Source organism: Hyperolius riggenbachi, chromosome 5, assembly GCF_040937935.1.
Source record: "Hyperolius riggenbachi isolate aHypRig1 chromosome 5, aHypRig1.pri, whole genome shotgun sequence".
NCBI lineage: Eukaryota > Metazoa > Chordata > Amphibia > Anura > Hyperoliidae > Hyperolius > Hyperolius riggenbachi.
The window spans coordinates 206,860,328-206,877,038 of NC_090650.1; the positions used below are offsets into that span (position 1 = coordinate 206,860,328).

At 44.1% G+C, this 16,711-nt stretch overlaps 1 protein-coding gene across 1 annotated transcript in view; it reads right to left on the reverse strand.

The window, feature by feature from the left end:
• The window catches only part of LOC137518578 (NFX1-type zinc finger-containing protein 1-like), a 338,789-nt gene that overhangs the window by 40,033 nt on the left and 282,045 nt on the right, over positions 1-16,711 (reverse strand). The window contains exon 15 of the mRNA XM_068236642.1: positions 4,910-5,005. Within this exon, the coding sequence (XP_068092743.1) occupies positions 4,910-5,005 (96 nt within the window). The remainder of the gene's footprint in view (positions 1-4,909; positions 5,006-16,711) is intronic.

The following is a 16,711-nucleotide window of genomic DNA, read 5'->3' on the forward strand; positions in this document are numbered from 1 at the left end:
GTTTGGGCTAGCAGTAGTAAATCATCTATGTAACTGTAAATTCTAATTTTCTGAACTTTGAGTAATGCCACTAAAGCTTGAAGTATCTTTGAGAATGTTCGAGGTGATGTTGACAGATCGAACGGAAGGGATGAGAACTGTAGATTAATGTCTTTGATCGTGAATCTCAGAAACTGTTGTTAATTTTCATGAATCGGTATTGGAAATAGGCATCTCGAAGATCTATTGAAAGCATAAAGCCTCCTGGCTGTACGGCTGTAATTATTTTGTGTATGGATTCCATCTTTAATCTTACCACTCTTATGAAATCGTTTAAGTATCTCAGATCAATAACCGGTCTCCATCCCCCTCATTTTTTTAGTACTAAAAAGACTGGTGGGTATGCTCCCATGAACTTTTCCTTTATCAATACTTCTTGAATTATATTTTGTAATAATAAGTCTTTTCTGAACTGACGTAATATATCTCTTTTTTGTATTGAAAATGGCATTTTGGTCTGGCTGAATTTCCTTATTGGAGTTTGCTTGAAAGACCAGGGGTGTCCGTCTTTAATTGTAGATATCACCCATGGATCGTGTATATTTTCCTCCCAGATCTGACCGTAATACTTTAGATGGGAACCTACCGGAACAATCTGGGAGAGGACACTGTCAAAACGGTTTTGAAGTTGACTGGGAACTAAATGTTGTAGACTTGTTATTCTTCTGACCTGCTGGCTGGTTCACTTTCCAGGTTCTATGGAATTCTCGTCTTGGTTTATAGGATTTAATGTCTTTAAATCTTGTCTGGGTTTGATTCTTTTGTAAAAAATCATTGTCATCGACCTCTCTTATCCTGCGGAATCAGAGTTGACTTCCCTCCAGTAACACATTTAATCGCATCTTCTAGTTTTAAACCAAATAGATTCTTTCCATTGAATTGTATTTTGAACCAAAGTTGTTTGGATGTCGGGTCTGCTGCCCATGGGATGAGCCAGAACGCTCTTCTAGCTGTGATTGATGATAACATGGATCTGGAGGCAGCTCTTATTGTGTCTATCGCTGCATCGCTAACAAACTCTGCTGCAATTTCTATGTCTTGCACTGCCGATAGAATATTCTCTTTTTCACCTCCAGCATTGACAGTATATTCAATGGTCTTTGACCAGGACTTGATAGCTTTAGCTACAGAGGTAAGGGCTATTGCTGGTCTCATGGATCCTGTTGAAGAGAAATCTTCTTAAGATCATTATCGATGCGCCTGTCTAGTCCATCTCTAAACGTAACTGAATCTTCCCTGGGAATGGTTAAATGTTTCACTAAGCTGGAGATGGATGCATCAACTACTGGTGAAGCTGACAGAAAAGATGCTTCTTCAGGCACACGATACAGCTTTGCCCAACGATTTTGCAAAGAAGGTATCCTTTCTAATCGTTCCCAATCATCAGTTAGTTCTTTTATTTCCCCCATTAATGGAAAAGTTACCATCTTCTTTTTTAAATGTGGATAATATCTTTTAGATTTTTTCGGAGGTTCTTCTGTATGCTCCCAGTGGATTGCAGCCTTAGCTGCTAAGATCAGAGTTTGAACATATGCAAAATCGAAATTCGAAGAAATTTCTTCTTCCCCTTCTTCTTCGTTTGTCTGCTCTTCCTGCCCATCCTTTGAACGTGGAACACTGTCATGAACCACTGTAGTGACTTGAGCTTCTGCAGTTGTCATACTTCTTGCATTCATTTCTTCCATCAGTGTTTGTTGGATTATAGCTTATCAAACTTTCTGTATTATGTTGTTGTAGATCTCTTAATGTACTAGGATATTGTGATGCTGAGGTTGGTTTTAGCGATCTTTCACAAGACCTTGATCGAGATGTTGATCTTCTGGTAGTTTCACGTCTTGAAGTTAATTTTGAACTACCATGATAATACTGTTCATCATGTCGATGTGTAGAAGGTGATCTGTCTTCATATCTTTAAGATCTGTGAGAGGAATTTGATCTAGCCTTGGATCGTCTCTCTTTTGATCGTGATCTTGAATGAAAAGATATGCGGTAACTAAATACAGATATGTATAATCACTATTAGTGAATACATAAAGAGGTATTCAAACTTCCTCTTTTTTTGAATATTTATGTCCTGATGATCTTCCCATATTCTGGGCACAGTACACACTCTGTGAAAAAAGCAAAGCATAGAATAGGATAATAGAACCAGAAACCAGGAGAGGATCGTATCAGAAACAGAGCAACATGTAGGCAAAAAGCTTACTTCAAGCAAAAAAATATAAGATTCCAGGGAAATCCACCTCTCCTCGCTGCTCTGGCGTTTTACTGAGTGACCAGGGCCATTCCCTGCCGTCCTTTTAACTGCTACTCCAATCAGCAGCATCTATGCCTCGTGCAGCCGGAAGTAACATGGCCGCCACCGCTGCATTGTCAGGACGCCAGGAGAAAAAGAAAAAAAGAAAAGCAAAGATCCCAGAAGTATTCCCGCGCATTTTCATATAAGAAAAAAATACTGTACTGCATACTGTGCCACCGAATATGTCTTTACTCAGACGAAATCACATTTAGCCATTCCTCTGCAAAGCTGCCTAGCAGGCAGCATGTCTGTCATCAATCTGCATTGGCTCAGTTAGATGCCATCTAGATTGTACAGGGAAAGGGTAACCCATAAAGACATAGATATGGAAAAGTTTACTCCAATCTCCTTTCCCAAGTGTGATCGTAATTTTGAAATTGACTTTTTATGTTTTGATTGAGTTTGTTCCTACCCATTTTTTATGTGACGTGGATCCAAGCTTTAAGACACTCCAAAATGTATACTACAACTTGTCACAGTTAAAGGGAACCTTAACTGAGAGGGATATGGATGTTTCCTTTCAAAAAATACCAGTTGCTTGGCAGTCCAGTTGATCTCTGTGGTTGCAATAGTGGCTGAATCACACACCTGCAACAAGCATGCATCTAATCCAGTCTGACTTCAGTCAGAACACCTGATCTGCATGTTTGTTGAGGGGCTGTGGCTGAAAGCATTAGAAACACAGGATCAGCAGGTGAGTCAGGCAACTGCTATTATTTTAAAAGGAAAATCCATATCCTTCTCAGTTTAGGTTCCCTTTAAAATGATACCACATGTGGTAACAAACTGGTGGTGCACTCTCCACAACTACACTTGACGTATATATATGTCATGTTGTCATGAAATATATATATATATATATATATATATATATATATATATATATATATATATGCCCCTAAATACTTCACTTTTAGGCTGGGTTTATATATGGCATAGCATGAAAAAGTAGCATTTTAGGATGGTGCGTTTGCTATTTTCTATTGCGTTTTTGGTGCATTTTGCATTTTTAAAGTGTGGGGTCATCTAGTGGACAAGTAGTAGCATTACAATTAAATATACATTAAAAATAAATTTCCTATACTTATTAATCCCTTTTACTCCCTATCCCTCCCTAATAGTTATAATATTAACCCGCATATGTGTGTCATCTCGCGAGGAATGAGATTTGGCGGGAGCTCATGCTCGCAAAAGTCTCCCGTCAGCAAACACAGCGGGCTCCAGCCATCAGCCTGCCAACCAGCGATTGGAGCTGGGAGGCTTCTTTTTTTTTTAACAAACAGGCATTAAGTATTTATATATCGCTGACATCCTATGCAGCGCTGTATAGAGTATATTGTCACTAACTGTCCCTCGGAGGGGCTTACAATCTAATCCCTGCCCTAACCATATGTCTATGTATGTATAGTGTAGTGTATGCATCTTAGTCTGCCAATTAACTTATCTGTATGTTTTTTTTTTATAAAATGTAGGTATTATTTATTAATAAAAAAAAACAAACCTAAAAATAGCAGCAGCAATCAAATAGCACCAAATGAAAGCTCTATTTGTGAGAAGAAAAGGAGGTAAAATTCATTTGGGTGCTAAGTTGTATGAGCGAGCAATAACTCATTATAGTGTTGGCGAATTATAAAAAATGGCCTGGTCATTAGGGGTCAAACAATCCAATTAACCCACATATCTAATCACCTCTGCAGGCACTGATTGTTTTACACAAGTCAGTGGGCATGGCTGCAGAGAGAATTAAAGGCTCTTTTGAACTACATGCCTTTTTTTGAGGTTTTGATGCGATTAAAAAAAGTCCTGCATGCTGCGTTTTTCTGCGTGTTTTTTCTTTTGTTGCTAGAATCCAGCGAAAATCGCAAATCAGAATTGCAAATTGGAGATTGCAATTGCGATTTGCAGTGTAAAAGAAGCCTAAGGGCTGGAACTCACTAGAGCGATTTTCTGAGCATTTATGGAGCGATTCAAACCGCTAGCGATTTCCCTAAACGCTCAGCTAATGTTAATGGATGGGCCAAATTCCACTGGAGCGATTGAGATTACCAAATTGCAAAATGCGGGACATGCAGCATTTTTTTGCGTTTAGCGTTTCTGCAATGTAAAGTATATAAACGCTGGCCTAATCGCTCATCAAAACCTACACAGAGCGATTTTGCTAGCGTTTTGAAGTTACTGTACACTGTAACAAAATTACAATTAATTGAAAGGACCAATCAGAATCAAAAACGCTAATTGCTACACAACCGCTGGCACATTGATTACACTTTTTAAAATCGCTGCCAAAAACGCTCATGAAATCGCATACAAACCGCTCATACAAAACACTAGCGATTGCGATTAGCGATAGCATTTTGTAGTGGGTTCCAGGCCTCACACAGGGTCAGTCATGCACCACTGCCTAGGGTCAAAGGTCTTGGCCTCCCACACCTGTGAATGTATGGGTGCACACACCAATGGTAGTACCAAGGGAGCTACCAGGACATCGAGGGCCAGAGGCAAGTGAGTTGGGGAATCATGGCCCATGGCTAGTTAAGCTGTGACATTTTTGTTTATAAATTAAAATCTCACCTTAATATTATCAAAATTCAACACAGACATGTGATTTTCCAGCTGATCATAAATATGTGGAGTTAACAGTCGAGCAATTTCTGGTCTCATGCGATGCTGGAATGTAAAAAAATACATATAATTTACATGGAATATATATTGATAACAGGTATGCATCTAATCTATAGCAAATATCCACAACTATCGAATATACAGTGGCTTGCAAAAGTATTCGGCCCCCTTGAAGTTTTCCACATTTTGTCACATTACTGCCACAAACATGAATCAATTTTATTGGAATTCCACATGAACGACCAATACAAAGTGGTGTACACATGAGAAGTGGAACGAAAATCATACATGATTCCAAACATTTTTTACAGATGAATAACTGCAAAGTGGTGTGTGCGTAATTCTTCAGCCCCCTTTGGTCTGAGTGCAGTCAGTTGCCCATAGACATTGCCTAATGAGTGCTAATGACTAAATAGAGTGCACCGGTGTGTAATCTAATGTCAGTACAAATACAGCTGCTCTGTGACGGCCTCAGAGGTTGTCTAAGAGAATATTGGGAGCAACAACACAGTGAAGTCCAAAGAACACACAAGACAGGTCAGGGATCAAGTTATTGAGAAATTGAAAGCAGGCTTAGGCTTCAAAAAGATTTCCAAAGCCTTGAACATCCCACGGAGCACTGTTCAAACGACCATTCATAAATGGAAGGAGTATGGCACAACTGTAAACCTACCAAGACAAGGCCATCCACCTAAACTCACAGGCCGAACAAGGAGAGCGCTGATGATAAATGCAGTCAAGAGGCCCATGGTGACTCTGGACGAACTGCAGAGATCTACAGCTCAGGTGGGGGAATCTGTCCATAGGACAACTATTAGTCATGCACTGCACAAAATTGGCCTTTATGGAAGAGTGGCAAGAAGAACGCCATTGTTAACAGAAAAGCATAGGAAGTCCTGTTTGCAGTTTGCCACTAGCCATGTGGGGGACACAGCAAACATGTGGAAGAAGGTGCTCTGGTCAGATGAGACCAAAACTGAACTTTTTGGCCAAAATACAAAACGCTATGTGTGGCAGAAAACTAACACTGCACATCACTCTGAACACACCATCCCCACTGTCAAATATGGTGGTGGCAGTATCATGTTCCAGGGGTGCTTCTCTTCAGCAGGGACAGGGAAGCTGGTCAGAATTGATGGGAAGATGGATGGAGCCAAATACATGGCAATCTTGGAAGAAAACCTCTTGGAGTCTGCAAAAGACTTGAGACTGGGGCGGAGGTTCACCTTCCAGCAGGACAACAACCCTAAACATAAAGCCAGGGCAACAATGGAATGGTTTAAAACAAAACATACCCATGTATTAGAATGACCCAGTCAAAGTCCAGATCTAAATCCAATTTAAAATCTGTGGAAAGATCCGCAAATTGCTGTTCGCAAACGCTGTCCATCTAATCTGACTGAGCTGGAGCTGTTTTGAACAGAAGAATGGGCAAGGATTTCAGTCTCTTGATGTGCAAAGATGGTAGAGAGATACCCTAAAAGACTGGCAGCTGTAATTGCAGCAAAAGGTGGTTCTACAAAGTATTGACTCAGGGGGGCTGAATAATTACGCACACACCACTTTGCAGTTATTTATTTGTAAATAATGTTTGGAATCATGTATGATTTTCGTTCCACTTCTCGCGTGTAAACCACTCTGTATTGGTCTTTCACGTGGAATTCCAATAAAATTGATTCATGTTTGTGGCAGTAATGTGACAAAATGTGTAAAACTTCAAGGGGGCCGAATATTTTTGCAAGCCACTGTAAACAATATTTTTAAAGCGGTCTTGCAAGTTATGTGTGCTGCTCTATGTACTTTTGCCTATATAAATCCCTGGTTCATTCTCTCTGATTTTTCTTTGTTAGTAAAGGTGAATAGGGACTAAACTTCTTGTGCAGCTATTTTCATATTTGATGCAGCTGCTTTAGAGAGATTCCCTTTGGCCCAGTATTCATATAGTAAGATGGGAGATGCAGGGAAACTTTGTGCATTGCTAAGTAATACAAATTTAGTACCATCCAAATTAAATAAATAGGTGGCTATTCTCGAGCTTTAAAGAGAACCTGAGCCACGGGAAAACCTGTAAAAATATCAGGTAGAGATGCTTACCGTTGCTTCCTACTGCCCCTGAGCCATCTATTCAGCTACTTTCCTTTTCATTGGAAAACAAAATGGCCGCGACCTTGGGATCATGACGCTGCAGCTCCAATCTGTGCTTCTCCCGCAGAGCACAGAGACAAGGGCAGGAGAGAGGTGGGGAGAAGCAGTGAATAACCACAGAGAGGAAGTCCCTCTCCTGCAAAGATTGCCCCTTCCTTTGATAAACAGCTGACAAGCTTCTTGTCAGCAATTTCAGAGGGCAGTGCGGCAGGCAGGAGGGATGGAGCACAGAGGAGAAAGGACTAAGGGGTATGTCATTTACTATCTAACATGTCTCTGAGTCCAAATTATTGTGTCAATTTAGCCCTGGGTACACTTTAAATCAAGCTTTGGTTAAAATCAAGAAATTGGTTAAAATTTTCACCCATAAGCACACCTATCCCTTGCTCTCCTTTTAACCACTTAAGGACTGCAGTCATAAAACCCCTTAAGGACCAGAGCCTTTTTTCCATTCAGACCACTGCAGCTTTAACGGTTTATTGCTCGGTCATACAACCTACCATCTAAATGAATTTTACCTCCTTTTCTTGTCACTAATACAGCTTTCTTTTGGTGCTATTTGATTGCTGCTGCGGTTTTTACTTTTTATTATATTCATCAAAAAAGACATGAATTTTGTCAAAAAAATGACTTTTTTTACTTTCTGTGCTGACATTTTTCAAATAAAGTAAAATTTCCTATACATATGAGAGCGAAAGTTATTCTGCTACATGTCTTTGCTAAAAATAAAACATTCAGTGAATATTTATTGGTTTGGGTAAAAGTTATAGCGTTTACAAACTATGGTGCAAAAAGTGAATTTTCCCATTTTGAAGTATCTCCTACTTTTCTGAGCACCTGTCATGTTTCATGAGGTGCTAAAATTCCAGGATAGTATAAATACCCCCCAAATGACCCCATTTTGGAAAGAAGACATCCCAAAGTATTCACTGTGAGGCATGGTGAGTTCATAGAAGATTTTATTTTTTGTCACAAGTTAGCGGAAAGTGACACTTTGTGACAAAAACAAAAAAGGAAAAAAAAAGTTTCCATTTCTTCTAACTTGCGACAAAAAAAAAATGAAATCTGCCACGGACTCACTATGCTCCTCTCTGAATACCTTGAAGTGTCTACTTTCCAAAATGGGGTCATTAGTGGGGTGTGTTTACTGTCCTGGCATTTTGGGGGATGCTAAATTGTAAGCACCCCTGTTAAGCCTAAAGGTGCTCATTGGACTTAGGGCCCCTTAGCGCAGTTAGGCTGCAAAAAAGTGCCACACATGTGGTATTGCCGTACTCAGGAGAAGTAGTATAATGTGTTTTGGGGTGTATTTTTACACATACCCATGCTGGGTGGGAGAAATATCTCTGTAAATGACACTTTTTTGATTTTTTTTACACACAATTGTCCATTTACAGAGATATTTCTCCCACTCAGCATGAGTATGTGTAAAAATACACCCCAAAACACATTTTACTACTTCTCCTGAGTACGGCGATACCACATGTGTGGCACTTTTTTGCACCCTAACTGCGCTAAGGGGCCCAAAGTCCAATGAGTACCTTTAGGATTTCACAGGTCATTTTGCGACATTTGGTTTCAAGACTACTCCTCACGGTTTAGGGCCCCTAAAATGCCAGGGCAGTATAGGAACCCCACAAATGACCCCATTTTAGAAAGAAGACACCCCAAGGTATTCCGTTAGGAGTATGGTGAGTTCATAGAAGATTTTATTTTTTGTCACAAGTTAGCGGAAATTGATTTTTAATTGTTTTTTTCACAAAGTGTCATTTTCTGCTAACTTGTGACAAAAAATAAAATGGGAGCGGCGCCCGCTTCGCGCGAAGCTCCCATTAAGCCCTATGGGACTTTGCGCGCGCACGTACGCTCGTACGCGCGGAAACTTCGCGCGATAAAGAGCAAAAATCGGTGATAACTCAGTGGTGCAAAGGTTATCACGCCTAAAGTCTTTTAGGCGTGATAACTGAGTTATCACCGCTTTGTGAATCAGGCCCAATGTGTTTTGTGGTGTATTTTTACATATACAGAGAGATTTCTCCCACCCAGCATGGGTATGTGTAAAAATACACCCCAAAACACATTATACTACTTCTCCTGAGTACGGCGATACAACAACGTGACACTTTTTTGCAGCCTCGGTGCGCTAAGGGGTCCAATGCCTCACAGGTCATTTTGAGGCATTTGTTTTCTAGACTACTCCTCACGGTTTAGGGCCCCTAAAATGCCAGGGCAGTATAGGAACGCCACAAGTGACCCCATTTTAGAAAGAAGACACCCCAAGGTATTCCGTTAGGTGTATGGTGAGTTCATAGAAGATCTTATTTTTTTTCACAAGTTAGTGAAAAATGAAACTTTGTGAAAAAACAATAAAAATCAATTTCCGCTAACTTTTGACAAAAAATAAAATCTTCTATGAACGCTTCATACACTTAACAGAATACCTTGGGGTGTCTTTTTTCTAAAAAGGGGTCACTTGTGGAGTTCCTATACTGCCCTGGCATTTTACGAGCCCAAAACGTGAGTAGTCTGGAAACCAAATGTCTCAAAATGACTGTTCAGGGGTATAAGCATCTGCAAATTTTGATGGCAGGTGGTCTATGAGGGGGCTAATTTTGTGGAACCGGTCATAAGCAGGGTGGCCTCTTACATGACAGGTTGTATTGGGCCTGATCTGATGGATAGGAGTGCTAGGGGGGTGACAGGAGGTGATTGATGGGTGTCTCAGGGGGTGGTTAGAGGGGAAAATAGATGCAATCAATGCACTGGGGAGGTGATCGGAAGGGGGTCTGAGGGGGATCTGAGGGTTTGGCCGAGTGATCAGGAGCCCACACGGGGCAAATTAGGGCCTAATCTGATGGGTAGGTGTGCTAGGAGGTGACAGGTGGTGATTGATGGGTGTCTTAAGGTGTGATTAGTGGGGGGAATAGATGCAAGCAATGCACTGGCGAGGTGATCAGGGCTGGGGTCTGAGGGCGTTCTGAGGGTGTGGGCGGGTGATTGGGTGCCCTAGGGGCAGATAGGGGTCTAATCTCATGCGTAGCAGTGACAGGTGGTGACAGGGGGTGATTGATGGGTAATTAGTGGGTGTTTAGAGGAGAGAACAGATGTAAACAGTGCACTTGGGAGGTGATCTGACGTCGGGTCTGCAGGCAAACTAAAGGTGTGGGTGGGTGATCAGATTGCCCGCAAGGGGCAGGTTAGGGGCTGATTGATGGGTGGCAGTGACAGGGGGCGATTGATGGGTGGCAGTGACAGGGGGTGATTGACAGGTGATCAGTGGGTTATTACAGGGAAGAACAGATGTAAATAATGCACTGGCGAATTGATAAGGGGGGGGGGGTCTGAGGGAAATCTGAGCGTGTGGGCGGGTGATTGGGTGCCCGCAAGGGGCAGATTAGGGTCTAATCAAATGGGTAACAGTGACAGGTGGTGATAGGGGGTGATTGATGGGTAATTAGTGGGTGTTTAGAGGAGAAACAGATGTAAACAGTGCACTTGGGAGGTGATCTGACGTCGGGTCTGCAGGCGATCGAATGGTGTGGGTGGGTGATCAGATTGCCCGCAAGGGGCAGGTTAGGGGCTTAAATGATGGGTGGCAGTGACAGGGGGTGATTGATGGGTGACTGACAGGTGTTTGACAGGTGATCAGGGGGGATAGATGCATACAGTACACAGGGGGGGGGGGGGTGTCTGGGGAGAATCTGAGGGGTGGGGGGGGGGTGATCAGGAGTCCCCAGGGGGCAGTTTAGGGACTACAAAAAAAATAGCGTTGACAGATAGTGACAGTGAGTGATTGATGGGTGATTAGGGGGGGTGATTGGGTGCAAACAGTGGTCTGGGGGGTGGGCAGGGGGGGTCTGAGGGGTGCTGTGGGCGATCAGCGGGCAGGGGGGGGGTAGATCAGTGTGTTTGGGTGCACACTAGGGTGGCTGCAGCCTGCCCTGGTGGTCCCTCGGACACTGGGACCACCAGGGCAGGAGGCAGCCTGTATAATACACTTTGTAAACATTACAAAGCGTATTATACGCTTCCTATGCGGCGATCGTCGGGTTTCACAACCTGCCAGCACCTCCGTTTGGCCAGCGGGTTTACGTCGTGGGTGGGTTGGAGCCTATTGCCGGCGGATGCGCGCGATCCCCGGCAATACAGTGTCCCAGGACCCGACGCCATTCTGCGTTACGTGGTCCTGGGGCTGCCACTTTGCCGCCGCCAATCTACAGTGGGCGGTCGGCAAGTGGTTAATTCCACTGCACCTCTCTTGACAAGACCAAAGTGGATACAATGCAGACCATACTGTATTAAGGCAAAAATACTGTGTGAAGCCAGAGAACCAATTCAGTCTATCTGTCTACTAGCACTATTGGTGTGAGTCTTGGCACGTTTACCCACCCCACTGCGTCACCTCCTCCCCATCATATTTCCCTCACTTGCTTAAAGGGGCACTATAGTGAAACTTATGTTGCTCCATTATCCCCACATTAGTTATTTAACCACTTCCCTACTAAGGGTTTTTTTCCCTTCTGTACAAGAGCAATTTTCACCTCTCAGCGCTCCTTCCATTCATTTACCTATAACTTTATCACTACTAATCACAACAAAACAATCTATTTATTTCTATATAGGCTTTCTTTGAGTGGTACATTTTGCTAATACCTTATATACTCGCGTATAAGCCTAATTTTTAGCGCAAAAAATGTGCTTAAAAGTTACCCCCTCGGCTTATATGTGAGTCAGTGCAGCAGAACAGATGGTGGAGCAGGTTTTGTTACTGGCAGAGGATCGTAAGGATTGTGCACTAGTGATCCTGCTCTTGCCAGCTGGCTCCCTGCTGTGTCTGTGCCCCCATTGTAATGGATAGTGGAGATACTGCCGCGACAGCAAGCGGCATGGCGGCTATCTCCGCGTCGCAGCCGGCGGTTTCCGCCACACAGTTACATGCTGGTGCTTTGCCTGGTCCTTCTATCGCTCATAGACTAAGGGCTACGCGCGCACGCGCCGAGCGAAAGGACCTTTATGCATCTAGAAGGGGAGTCAGCTGATCACTCGGTCAGCTGACTCCAGCTATGCTCTGGATTGGCTGAGTGACTGGGGCGGCGCTATGGAGCGCGTTTAGTATATATAGGACCTGCCTGTCAGTTGCTCCGCGTCTGCTGTTGCATATGCTACGTGTTAGCACTCAGACCTAGTCAGATGCCAAAGTGTGCTAGAACCAGCTGGAGCTGGGGATCCACACTTAGCCAGATTATGTTGATAGCTTAAAGTACTATTGAATTGTATTATTTGTTAGGACCTTCTGCTAGTTTGACTATTCTTCTGCTCACTGACTCTGTACCTTTGCCTATCTGATATAGTTGCCTGAATTACTACTCTGATTTAGCTTCCTGTCTCTGTACCGTCTCTGTCCGCCTGTTGCCAAACGTGCTTGTCTGACCTTCCTGTCCTCGCCAGTGAGTTAGTCACTGGTGAGGGGTCCTGCTCCTCAGGTGATCAGTAGCTTCAGTACAGTCTGAATCACCTGCTCCTCAGGTGATCAGTAGCTTCAGTACAGTCTGAATCACCTGCTCCTCAGGTGATCAGTATCTTCAGTACAGTCTGAATCACCTGCTCCTCAGGTGATCAGTAGCTTCAGTACAGTCTGAATCACCTGCTCCTCAGGTGGTCAGAAGCTGCAGTACAGTCTGAATCACCTGCTCCTCAGGTGGTCGGTAGCTGCAGTACAGTCTTAACCTCCCTGGCGGTTTATTAAAATCTGCCAGGGGGCAGCAAATCCGTTTTTAAAAAAAAATAAAAAAATTTCATGTAGCGAGACAACGTCTCGCTACATGATAGCCGCTGCTCGGCGGCATCCCCCCAGCCCCTCCGATTGCCTTCGGCGATCGGAGATCAAGAGATCCCGTTCAAAGAACGGGATTGGCCAGGCAGCGCACGGGGTCTAGGGGGGGGGGGGCTGCGGCGCGACGGATAGCGGCGGATCGGCGGGTAGCGGCAGCGATCGGAGGTTAAACGCAGCTAGCAAAGTGCTAGCTGCGTGTAACAAAAAAAATTATGCAAATCGGCCCAGCGGGGCCTGAGCGGTGCCTCCCGGCGGCATAGCCCGACCTCAGCTCGGGCTTACCGCCAGGGAGGTTAATCACCTGCTCCTCAGGTGAATAGTCACTACAAGATTATCTCCTCTGCCTGCTCCTCAGGTAGTAGTGGCTTCAGTATAGTCTGAATCACCCGCTCCTCGGGTGATCAGTACTCTTGTTCAGTGTATTTCTACCCGCTCCTCGGGAGATCTATTTCACTACTGTCATCTCCAGCTTGCTGGAGTTTGTTATATTGAGATATTTCCCTCTCCCAGCTCCTCTGGGAGAACAAGTATCTCTACCATTACTGTTGCACCAAGCACCTATCATTACATTGGTTGTCCTGGTTCTGCCTATACTAGTATTATTGGTGATTCTGCAGATCACACATAATCAGGTATAGCATCTGTATTATTGGTGATACTGCAGATCACCAATAATCAGAGAAATCTGTTCTCGCTGACACCAATCGTTACACCCATCCCCTGCAACATGGTGTGCAGAGTGCGCTGCTCAAGACTATCTGTGTCCCCTGGATTGTTGAGCCTAGCGTGCAAGCAATGTGTCATTGATCGGGAATTCTTCCTGTGTGGAAATTGTTGTGTCTCATATCTATGATGCCACCTAGCGGCGTCTTGAGGCACAGCTGTATCATCCTTGGGGTACATCTGGCTACGGGGAGGGAGGTTGACTTGTACTGGTGGCACATCTGGCTACTGTGGGGGGGCTATACTGGGGAGGGGGCCTATACGTGAGTCAATCACATTTTCCTGGTTTCTGAGGGAAAAGTGGGCACCTTGGCTTATACACAGGTCGGTTTATATGCGAGTATATAATATAATTATTTTATCCTAAATGCCTTTTAACAGGAAAATTAAGAAAAAGGGGGAAAAAATCATTATTTGTCAGTTTTTGGCCATTATAGTTTAAAAAAATACATGCTACCATAATTAAAACCCATACATTTTATTTGCATATTTGGCAACCTTTACAATATTTCACTAGTACAGCGTATGACGCCAATATTTTATTTGGAAATAAAGGTCAATTGTTTCATTTTTGCGTCCAGCACTAATTACAAGCCCATATTTTCAAAATTAACAGTAATATACTCTCTTGACATACATATTTAACCACTTGAGGACCCCCCTAAAGACCAGGCTGTTTTTTTCATAATTGGCCACTGCAGCTCTAAGGCCAAGCTGCAGGGCCGCACAACACAGCACACTAGTGATTCCCCCCCTTTTCTGCCCACCAACAGAACTCTCTGTTGGTGGGGTCTGATCGCCCCCCCCCCCCCCCCCCTTGTGTTTATTTTTTTTTTTTTGTAAATATAAATGTTATTATTTTTTTGCTATTTCTGTTTTTTTTTTTTTTAAATCCCCTCCCTCCCCCCAGCTGGCCAATCCTGGCGATTGGCTGTCATAGACTTCTGCCTATGAGAGCCGATCGCTTTCTTCTGCCCCAGGGGGACAGCCGTGTGATCGCAGCGCTGTACTATGTGTTAAGACGGCTCGGAGACTGAAGGCGGGACAGAGCTCCGCCCCACGAGCAGGAGATGCGCGCTCAGCCTGCGCGCGATCTCCTCCATTAGCTGGCCCCAGAACTTGACGCCAATTGGCGTTAACATTAACATTCATTTTAATGTAATGTATGTGTATTCTATTTTTTTTAAAATGTATGTAGGTGTAAGTTTACTATTTGGCTACAAGATGTCCTTGTGCATTACTTTCCTGTGCTTACTATTAGTATGCAAACAGGTAGTAATGCATGGATGTGTTACTTCCTTAGTTAAAATTATCTTATTAATGGCAGCGATCACTGACACGGGGAATTTAAATCAATAAATGGGAAGTGAGTTCCCATTTATCGATCTCCTCTCTAACGGGCGGCGACGAGTACTTGCGTGGGAGCGAGCAGTGGGCGCTTGCGGCAATATCTACACCCCTCTGCAGGAACTGAAGTCCTGCGGGCGTAGATATACTGCCGTGAACAGCGGTAAGTGGTTAATATTGAACAGCATAAATTTCGCCATACAGTTTGTGTTACAAATTATGTCCTAACACCCCTCTACACGTTTCAGCTGCGTCATTACATCAGATATCCCTGATAAGAAATTGTTGGACTGCTCTGTGCTAACAGACACTCTACAAAGCTGATTTATAACTCACACACTACAGAGCCCAATGCTGTTGATTTTCATATGTTAACTAGCTAATTACAAAAATAAACAGGCTGCTAAATAGTTAGGGCCGGTTCACACGAATGCTTGGCGGCATCCTCCGGCCTTCTGTTCTGCGTTGTCACGTTCGGGGGTGGCGCTGGGCTTCCTGCGGTGAGCATTGGTGTCCCATCGCGATTTGCGGTTTGCATCTCCACAACGGGACATGAAGATGCGGTGGTGAATCGGCCCTAGAAGCTGTTGCCTGAAATGACTCAGTAAATTGGGATCAGAACACTGCATTTGCGCAATCGGCGATAATTGTGGTAGCCGTGCGATGCTGTCCGTGTGAACCGGCCCTTACTTACTTAGCAGCTTGTTTATTTATTTATCTAGTTACATGTGAAAACTAAAGCAGCTCTCCAGTGTGTATCAGCCAGCCTCCTTATAATCAGCTGTTGAGTGTCTGCTAGTTATAAATCATGTTAGCAGTACAACCCGACGCTTAGAGCATGGCAATGACTGCAGCTCAGCTCTTTTGGAGGGCGGAATTAGTGTTAAGAGCTATTTTTTAAAAACAAACTCTATGGTGAAATTTATGCTGTCCATATTAAGTAATTGATTTGGGGATAATGGGTCAGCATAATTCTCACCATAGTGCCCCTTTAACTGCTTTCAGACCAACAGCTCTGTTCCCTTTAAAGGGAGCCAGAGAGGATCAAGAAAAGGTTTTATACATACCCGGCGCTTCCTCCAGCCCCATACGCACGGATCGCTCCCATGCCGCCGTCCTCTGCTGCCTGGATCCGCCGGTACCGGGTCCCGTCATTGCCGCGAGTCGGCCAGCAGACGCGGACGATTCTCCGCATCACATGGAGCTCCCTCCATAGACGTACGCATGAGGCTGCCTACTGCGCAGCTGCAAGGGTACGGGTATGGAGGGAGCCCCTGTGATGCGGACAATTGGCCGCGACCGCCGGAAGTGACGGGCCCGGTACCAGCGGTTCCAGGAAGCGGAGGATGGCGGCGTGGGAGCAATCCAGGCTTATGGGGCTGGAAGAAGCCCCAGGTATGTATGAAATCTTTTTCTATTTTAAGAAACCATTCCTCTCTGGTTCCCTTTAAGAACCAGAGCCTTTTTTCATTTACACTTCTTGATCACTGGGATTGGTCATCCTGACCTCCTGACCGAGTTACGGAGCTCTGCTGTCCTTAGACAGCTAAGTTCAGTGCTGGCAGGGATGCGTGGTTGCATCAGGCTTAGGCAGCCACTAGCGTAGTTTTAACTGCGCGCAGTCCCAAACCGGTTAAGAACTATTCAAAATATATAGTCATGAGAAAAAGAAAGCAGTACCACTTTTAATTCTAACGTTCTAC